Source organism: Cynoglossus semilaevis, chromosome 4 (assembly GCF_000523025.1).
Source record: "Cynoglossus semilaevis isolate Cse_v1.0 chromosome 4, Cse_v1.0, whole genome shotgun sequence".
In the NCBI taxonomy this organism is placed as follows: domain Eukaryota; kingdom Metazoa; phylum Chordata; class Actinopteri; order Pleuronectiformes; family Cynoglossidae; genus Cynoglossus; species Cynoglossus semilaevis.
Genome location: NC_024310.1, coordinates 19,185,869 through 19,195,043, shown reverse-complemented (window position 1 = coordinate 19,195,043; position 9,175 = coordinate 19,185,869). Strand labels below are relative to the sequence as shown.

Sequence of the window (9,175 nt, the reverse complement as noted above, 5' to 3'; positions counted from 1 at the left end):
TCTCAATAGTATTTCAATTCGTGGGGCGTAACGTTCTCAATAGTATTTCAATTCGCGGGGCGTAACGGAAAATAATCGAGAACCACTGTGTTAACAGCAGATCTGCTGCATGTTGTGGTTCCTCGGGGGCATCAAACCCCAGGACTCTGCACTCTGCTCGTGAGGCCCGCATGCTAACTGCTACACTTGACCATTGCGTCAAAGCCAGGTGATTGTCCTATGACCAGTTTGCTGATTCGGTTTTTACCAGCATTAACACTCAGTGAGTCTGAAAACAGGGTTGTGCAATTTGACCTTCGTCTGCATTTTACACCTGCTGTGTTATGTACACTACAGCTCGACATGAATTCACACAGACAGTAGAGCCTCACACTCTAGTGGAGCTTCACACAGTACAGAGAGCTGTGCTTATACCCCTTTATTTGGGTCAGTTTACATTTTGCACCCGGTGGCTGCATGCTGAATAATCACACATTTTATAGTTAATCAAATAAAGGATAAAGGAAGTTAATGGTATATCAATTGTATTTCTAGAGAAATCTGATTGAGAAACCCTTATGATACCCTTATTATATTATAATTGATTTATTTCTTAAGTCAATTTAGATGGAGGAAATCTTGACAGCATTGTCTGAACATAACACAACTTATAATCACTAAAAGGATTTGAAGGCTTAGCGCATGATGTAAGCCAGGTGTGGGCAAACGTTGGGATGGAGCATTTGTGTGAACTGAGATAAAGGCATAAAGGCTAAAAGGCTAAAATGCTATGTAGGGAAAAGGAAGAGGTGTAATAATAATAATATAAATATTATATGATATTATATAATTTGGTGGCGCTTTGGCCCAGAGGCAATGTCTCTGTCATTGGTGTGGAACCCCAGGGTTCACCTCCTGGGCAAGTTCGAAACCCGGTTAGGGCGGTTGGTACCTTCCAGTGGACTCACCACCCGCAGGAAGTGCAATGTGATGTGGGTGGCGACCGCTGCCCCCGCGACCCGGTAACGGATAAGCGGATGAAGATGGATGGATGGATGGATTATATAATTTGGACAAGTTTGTCGGTCCAGATTGAAAATTGCAACGGGCCGCATCCGGCCCCTGGGCCGTAGCTTGCCCATGCCTGATATAAGCCTTCTTTGTAAACCTAGTATGGAACCTAGTATGGAATGATGTGTTAAAAATCCTTCATCTAAATAGAATCACTTAAGATTTGGTGGCAATAATAATAATAACAGAAAAGTATTAACCTGTATGATTTGTTGGCTTCTATGTCATTTCCATGTAGAGTGAGGCTGTGTAGATGAGGCAGAGCTCCCAGTCTGTTCACTTCGGACAGAGTAAAAATGTTATTACCGTGAAGATACAACACCCGGAGCTCACGCAGCTCACACAACACCTGGAACAAAACGTAAACACACACAAAAACTACATAAGGACGGGTGTAATGTCCTTATCGTGATGGACAAGAAAAGACAAGACAGGAAAACTCACAGGGTCGATGTGTGTGATTTTGTTGAATGATAGGTCCAGCCAAGCTAACTGAAATGGCTCAGCCAGGAATTGGTCAACAGTCTTCTGGAGGTCGATGAGGTCAACGATGTTGTTGTTACTAAGACGCAAGGAGTGGGATTCATACTTCATCTTTGCATTTCTCTTCAGAGGACGCTGGCCTCTTGTGGGTTCTACCATCCAAGTATCTGAGATCACATGGTAAATCCAGGGGTTGAATATTTAAGATGGACGACTAAACGACTTATCGACAATTCCAATCATATTTGGTTCGTTTTAAACCAGTGGTTCTTAAACTTTTATAACAAGTACCATAATAGTTGTCTCTCAAAAAAATATCTCTATTACACAGCATCACAGCAGTAGGACTTTTTCTTAACTCAGAACAGTAGAATTTATTCCTACACTATTATGGTTATTAGTCATGTGAACTCTCCCAACCAATGGCACCTTTATTCAGTTCTTTTGAAGTAAAGAAATAAATCACAATCTCCAAATACCACTAGAGAGAGACAAAGTATCATCCATGGTAGGCGTTCCATAGTTTGAGAACCACTGTTTTGAACAGGTTAGAAATAGTAGATTTGATGCTCTACCTGCCAAACTACTGAGTTGTTTAAAGGATAAATCCACCGGCGCCCCATACATCTTTTAACCTGTATGAAATGAGAAGAAAAAAACAAAAACATGAGACACAAAACATTAAATATTTCAGTTGTTGAGGGTAAAAATGAATGGTGTGCTTAGAGTATCAAGATCACGTGACCCTTCTCTCCATTAAACAGGAAGAACATCCTTGTAAGACGAGTACAGCATGGATTTATTTACGGGAAAATAAATGGATTAAAACAATCTGTTCTGTTTTATTTCAGTTGCACATAGTTATTTGAACAGCGTTTCTCTATTAAAAACACAAGATAATTTTCTTTGTATTGAAATTCTTTAGTTTAGTTAAGTTTTAATTAAATTAAAGAGGTTGTGGTCAACAGCAGTACTTTTGTTTCTTAACACACATTATAATTGTTAAAAGGAATGACTTCGAGATTATAGGTAAAATCATCACAAACTGCAAATATTTGGAATGAAGGGAGCATGCAACTAACCTTCATGAAATATACGAGACGTGAACTGCATTTAACGGATACTTTTACGAAATACTATAACAAATATCATAACTTACCCAAAATCAACATAAATACATATAAACCACTGTTAGCTCTTTTGTGATTTTCTTTGGTGAGATTTACCTATCGTGACACACAACAACATTGTATCACCTAGGAAACCACAGTGGACCTACGTCATTTTTATATGACTGAATATCATCATTCTCGACAAACTTTTTTTTTTTTAATTTCGAGAATGTAAATTAGCGTTACAGCTGCACAAACACACGTTTCAAAGTACTTATCCGTGGTTAAAATTAAAACATACATTGCATTTATGACTTTTTCAAAACTTTACGTATTACGACCGGCGTATGCCGACGGTGCTCATGGTTGGCGGAGTCAAAGGACCTCTTTCTGAGGGACAACGGCGTACAACATAGGGTTTTTTGGCATGGTAATAGAATTAACCAAATAAATAGATGTGTAAGTACACCAGGTGTAGTGTCAAATAATGAAAAAACTTGGTGTATATGTGAATCTTACTTAATCCGCCCCTGCGAACTTTCCGCAGAACAACGGATTGGCATTAAAAGCAAGCACAACATGTGCCTGCGTCACAGCCAGTGTAGCCAATCGATGCGCGTTCTTTTGGACGCGACTCTGCGCGAAAGCAGATTGGCTAATTCAATCGGTCCTGTCTTTTGAATACTTTATCCGCTGTACTCTGGTCCATACTGTTTATTTTTCTGCCGGGGGTTTTATTTTCAGATGGAGTGATAACAATTCTCTTCGGAGAGTGAAAAGGAGAACGGGAAATTTCACACAGTCCTGGCGTTTTAAGGTATGTAACTGCTTATCCACATATACCATCATTAAAGAAAATTATTAATCGTATTTTCAGCATTTAGCTTATTTATGCTAGCGGGCTAAGAGGTTTTTTTTTTTTCTCTGTCCCAGGTTAACCCCCTTAAACGATAAAGGGTCGGTCAACATGACGATTAATCTTGGTGTTAAAGCTCTGCTCTGCTGGGTAAGTAAAGAGAACAAAACACGTTTATTTGATGTGAAGTTTGAAGTTTCAGTAAGGAAATGAACGTCAATGCGCTACAGATAAGGCTTGCTTTAAAAGTGTTATAAGTAAGCTGTATTATTAGTTTTCTTGTTTAATTAAAAGTGATTTAGGCCGTCGTTATATTACGACACACTAGATATACTACACAAAAACTTTCTGAATCTAAGTTTTAATTATAAATGTTGCTAACTACTATTTCTCCAGATTAACAGCATCAAAGTCTCAGACCAAGTATTGACCGTAGATGATTTACAAGATGGAACGGTTTTCCAGAAAGTCATTTATATGCTGTAAGTTGACATTTGCAACATTACAAGAATTATGTAAATTGTCTTAAATGTGGAGATGGACACTCCTTTAACCGTATCACCTGTTTACTCATTCTTGACTGTGTCCCCTCAGGAAAAAAGAAACAAAGACTTGTTTAAGTCAGTCCACCGAGCAGCGTTTTCAAATCATTGCAGACTTTTTTGAAAGTAAGTGGTTTTTTAGCTCTTTTAAAAATGCACATTGTTGTTTGTTAAAATCCCAGCAGTTTCTCTGTGGAGAAACTGCTGTTGTCACACCCAACATTTCTTGGGTGTGGTCTGACGTGCATGTGATTGTGGTATGCAGTAAGTAAGTGTATTGAGATCATTTGTTTTTATTCAACGTTACTGCGCAAGTGTTTCACTCTGTTTGTTATTGAAAACTCTTTAATTTCACTAGGAGACTGCAGATTTAGTGAAGCCAGAGGGACTTCAATATCCTGGGACAACATCAGAGACGGAACCAACTTAGCTGTAGAAGTTGCAAAGGTATGGGTGGAACCTCAAACAAAACGCAGTCTCAGAGCAAAATGTTGTTAAATGCACACGTTTTTCCTCAAAGTTTTCACACGTGTTTTTGTGATACCACCAGGTCTTGTTGTTGCTCTTGTACTATGACATGATGAATGAACGCTGCACTCTGAACCTGTTGGACTGTGAAGTGGAGGTAAGCAGAACTGACAGAGTAAGAGCACAAATAGTATCAGTAATACATGTTTACAGTACTGTGACACCCTTCTCTACTAGCGGGAAATAGCGAACCTTACTGGTTCGTTTGTCATGGAGAGTGAAGACTGCGTTTACCTGAGCAACAGACTTGATGCCTATTTGACAAAGAGACGTAAGTGGCACCTTCTGAGTTCCTCCACATTTGTCTTCCTGTCTCTTTTGATCCATTTTTACGTTGCTGTTGCTGCGGAGTAACCAAAGCTCTTTTTGTCTACGAACTAAAGATTTGCCTGTCTCCCGTGATATATTTGATCGCTCAACTAGCAACTCCATGTCCGTGTCGTCCATCTCCTCTCTGTCGGACGATGAGTCTCCAGTTGTCCATCGCACACAAAAACTCACATTTGTGGACATGCAAACTGTGGCTTCTTCTGTGAGGTACATTAAAATTCAAACCTTGTTTGACCCATTCCGCTGCCTTCAGCATTCAGCTTAACCCTATTAACGTCTATGAAAATGACGTATCAGATTTGATACAGTAGGTATATAAGGTCATGTAACTCTAAATCAGTCAATGGTCATTTTATGTTATTTAATGCATTATATATAACTTTTTTCTAACAACATACAGTCTTTATTTTTTTATTTAAACTAAAAAGACTGTAAATGTTTTTTTATTTTAAATTATGTAATTTAAAAACTTTTTATTTAAACTAAAAAGACTGTAAATGTTTTTTTATTTTAAGTTATGTAATTTAAAAATATTTTATTTTTAAATTGCATAATTTGGTAAATTTATATATATATGTTTTCTAGACTTCCACCCAGCCAGTTGCATTAGTGGAGTTCTTATTACTGCATTATGGTAGCACTTCTTATATTTGGAATTACAAATTTGTTAGATTTGTTTGTGTTTCATTATGGGTTTTTTTATTCAGGAAAAAAAGAATCTTTGAGCATTGTGACCCCATGTATCAAATATGATACAAATTGAAACTCATATGAAAAATTATATTTGAATTTTCTTTTGTTTGTTTGTTCAGAGGGACCAATAGGAAGGGTCAAAGTTCAAAGAATTTGAATTTTCTGTCAACTATTTAATGGTTTGGGCTTTACAGGGTTAAGATAAAAATAAAATCATATTATGTATTTTTTTGTCCTGTTCTGCAGCCGGTCTCCGTTGCAGGATATAATGAACACGCCGAAGTTTCAGGTTAGAAAGATGCAACGGCAGATGATCAAAGAAAGAGATTACAGAGACGGGCTGGAAAGAGAGCTAGCCAATAAGCTAGCGCTCATTGCGCAGAAAGGTATGCCACCTCCTTCGATTGCATAATTTGATAGTTGTATTATTATTTTTTTTAAATTCCATTTTATCAAATCATTCTTCAGACTCTCACATCAACCAGCTGCAGTATCGTTTGGATAAGCTGAAAGAGGAGCAGAGTAGTCAAGAGCAACTCTCCAGGGAAGAAATCCACAAAATGGATACCAAAAACAACACGTGAGTGCCAGGAGTGTCCTAACCCAAATGTTTGTTATTGGATTGATTGAAGAAAATATAAAATTTCTCATTTTTTTTAATTGTTAAATTTCTCAGGTTACAAATGCGTCTAAATGAGATATTGAATGAGAATAAAGACCTCAAAGGTACGTCGTCTCTTATGGAGCGTAAAGTGGACGACCTGACAGAAGAAAACGGTGTCCTCTCCTCTCAGGTATGTCTTTGAAATTTACATGAATGTCTTTTAATGAAGGCTACAATAAATTATATGAATGTACTGAAAGCTTTTGCCCTATACCCAATACCTTAACAACAATAGGCCCTGTCTGTTTGTATTTTTTAAAGTGCCCTTGATGACTCTTTTTTTTATACCCTTCTATTTACTTATTATATTATATTGTGTGTTTTTATTATTATATTTGATTTCCTGTTTGCACTGTGTGTCAGAGAGGACTGACATTTTATTTGAGCTCTAAGTATGGCATATTTGACAATATATTTGGCAGAACTCAATTCCAAATATATTTTATGTTTTTGTTTCCTAAATGTCCAGATGAGATCAGTTTGTTCTCAACTGACCAAGTTCAAGGCTGAAGTCAGCCGGCTGACGGATGCGCAGACATCGGCTGAGGACGAGTGGAGTAGTGAGAGAGGTCGCCTTCAATCAGAGCTCAGCCAAGCCACTGCTGAAAAGGTAACGCACAGAAGATTAATTGGTGTTGTATTTTCCTACATTTGTTATACATCAGTTATTCACAACTGCAATATTTTGAATGAAAGTTACATGTTTTTTGTTTTCTGTGTACAGATAATTTGACCTCTTTTTAAAATGTTTACATTGATTTAGAAACTCATTCTGATGGTCTGTTATGGTTAGCATTAGGAGATGTGCTCTAACACGCTCTGTTATTGTTGTTGTTATTTCTCAGGAGCTTCTCACGGAACAAATCCAGATCCTCAAAGGAAAAATTTCCAGTCTGGAGGAAGAAATCAACCGAGCCACCAAACAAGAGGTTGGAGAGAATATGGGACCGATCATGGAGGTAAAGAAGTTGAAATTGGAAATAAGGGGAATCAAACATTTTAGTCATTGCTTGTGTTTTTTGCTAAGAGATTATTACACCTTTTATTTTTCCCTAAACACCAGATTGAAATGTTGGAGACTGAGAAACGCTTGCAGAATGAGCTGAAGATGATGTCCGGTTCCCTGAAAACAGCTGAGCAGGAGATTCAGGCCAAAACGCATCAGTTGACACAGTACCAGCAGGAAGTTTGTCAACAGAAGGAGCTCCTGGAGCAACACAGGTCCCGAACTGCAGCATCTCCAACGTCAACTGGACGATGCCGAGCAGCAGAAGACTGAGCAGGTGTCCAGGCTGCAAGAACACGTTGCTGCATGTGAGGAAGAGGTACAGAAACTGAGAGAAGCTATGAGAGCGAAGGAACACCTTCTTCATCAGGCTGAAGAAAAAGTAATTGAGCTGGAGACAAAGCTGGCCGCTGCTGATTCTCAATTGGCCAACAAGGACCGATACATTAGCAACCTGAAGGAAGAAGTGACCAAAATCAATGATGAAATTCAAGCCAAAGAGGAAATGCTCATCAAGTTACACTTGCAAAAGACCAACGAAGAAACTGTTCTTCATGGTGAAATCCGGTCCTTAAAAACCAAAGTCACTGATCTTGACTCATCCCTCCAACGGGCTGAGCAGGAAATCAATCTCAAACAGGATCTTTTGGCTCAAACCCAACAAGAAAATGTCCAACAAAGAGAAATACTCCTACAGCAGGTGGCAACACGTGAAGAAATGATTCAAAAACTTAATGCAGAAACACAGTTGAAAAATGAGCTGCTAAGTACTTTGAAAAATGAAAGCACCCAGCAGTCTGAGTTGCTGGAACAACAGATTAAAGATCTGCGAGACCAAGTGGAAACTTCAAAGGAGTCTCTCAGAAAGTCTAATGAACAAGTCCAGACCCAGCAAAACCTGCTCAACGATCGAGATCAGGAGAAAGAACTTCTGCAGGAGCAACTCTCTGCGTCCGAAGTCAGCATAAAAGGTCTGAGTGAGGAAATCGACACAAAGGAGGAACAGATGTGTCTGTTGAAGAGACAACGTTCAGAGCAGTCAGAGCTCCTGCAACAGGAGATCAGAGACCTGAGTGGAAAGGTCGATGTTCTGAGTTCCTCACTAACGACTGCTCAGGAGAAACTGAAGTCCAAAGAGGACGAGGTTGCCAGTCAGCAGCTACAGAACGCGCAGCTCACTGAGGAACTACGGGCGCAGGTTGCATCTTCTCAGGAGCAGGTGGAGAGGCTGAACGCAGACATCCACGCAAAAGAAAAAGTGTTGGTCCAAATAAAGGCTGATACTTCGGAACACAGTCGGTCGCTGCAGCAGGAGATTGAAAAGCTGCAGGAACAAATTAGGAACACAAGCGCCTCTCTTGAGCTCGCCAAAAGTGAGATTCAATCCAAAGATGACCTGATCGCCAAGCAGGAGCAGGAAAGCGCGTTGCAGATCGAGACACTAAAAAAGCAAAGTGCAGACCATGAGGAGGAGGTCAACCAGTTGAGGCAGCAGATACATGCTAAAGAAGTATTGGTTGAGTCCCTCAAGGCCGATAGCTCCAAGGAATCTCAAATGCTTCTTGAGGAAATCCAAGCACTAAAGAATGAAGTAGCAACTTTGGGCGAATTACTGAAGACGACAACAGAGCAGGTGAAGAACACGGAGAACCTTCTGGCTCAGAAGGATTTGGAGATTTCCGAGGGAAAAGATAAGCTTCAGACTGCGATGGCAACTTCTGAAGAGGAAATAAAGGAACTTCGAGAGCAGATCCAAGCCAAAGAGGCACAGCTTCTCACTCTAATGGGAGAAAGTACTACGCGAGCTGACACGCAACAGCAGGAGATCGGAGATCTGGAAAAACAACTAGAAACCACGTGTGAATCTCTCAGGAAGGCTAAGGAGGAAGTTCAGAGCCAGTTGGTTTTGTT

General features: G+C 39.5%; 2 protein-coding genes across 3 annotated transcripts in view; one reads left to right on the top strand and one right to left on the bottom strand.

Moving 5' to 3' along the window:
- The window catches only part of lrrc51 (leucine rich repeat containing 51), a 7,365-nt gene extending 4,139 nt beyond the window's left edge, over positions 1-3,226 (bottom strand). Inside the window, exons 1-4 of one of the 2 annotated variants that reach the window (XM_008309810.2) lie at positions 2,947-3,226; positions 2,109-2,168; positions 1,495-1,700; positions 1,251-1,399 (exon numbers count right to left, since the gene is read on the bottom strand). In XM_008309810.2, the coding sequence (XP_008308032.1) occupies positions 1,251-1,399; positions 1,495-1,700; positions 2,109-2,160 (407 nt within the window). In that variant the 5' untranslated portion in view covers positions 2,161-2,168; positions 2,947-3,226. Of the gene's footprint in view, positions 1-1,250; positions 1,400-1,494; positions 1,701-2,108; positions 2,169-2,692; positions 2,852-2,946 lie in introns of those variants that run through there. The other variant, XM_008309811.3, reaches the window with a different exon arrangement.
- A 99-nt stretch (positions 3,227-3,325) lies between these two features.
- LOC103378564 (nuclear mitotic apparatus protein 1) overlaps positions 3,326-9,175 on the top strand; it is a 12,546-nt gene continuing 6,696 nt past the window's right edge. Inside the window, 15 exon segments of the mRNA XM_025054855.1 lie at positions 3,326-3,462; positions 3,579-3,651; positions 3,898-3,983; positions 4,096-4,169; positions 4,402-4,490; positions 4,594-4,668; positions 4,749-4,842; positions 4,955-5,108; positions 5,841-5,980; positions 6,063-6,174; positions 6,271-6,388; positions 6,728-6,868; positions 7,104-7,217; positions 7,322-7,488; positions 7,490-9,175. The exon segment at positions 7,490-9,175 is cut by the window's right edge and continues 2,563 nt beyond it. Of these exon segments, the coding sequence (XP_024910623.1) occupies positions 3,613-3,651; positions 3,898-3,983; positions 4,096-4,169; positions 4,402-4,490; positions 4,594-4,668; positions 4,749-4,842; positions 4,955-5,108; positions 5,841-5,980; positions 6,063-6,174; positions 6,271-6,388; positions 6,728-6,868; positions 7,104-7,217; positions 7,322-7,488; positions 7,490-9,175 (3,089 nt within the window). The 5' untranslated portion in view covers positions 3,326-3,462; positions 3,579-3,612.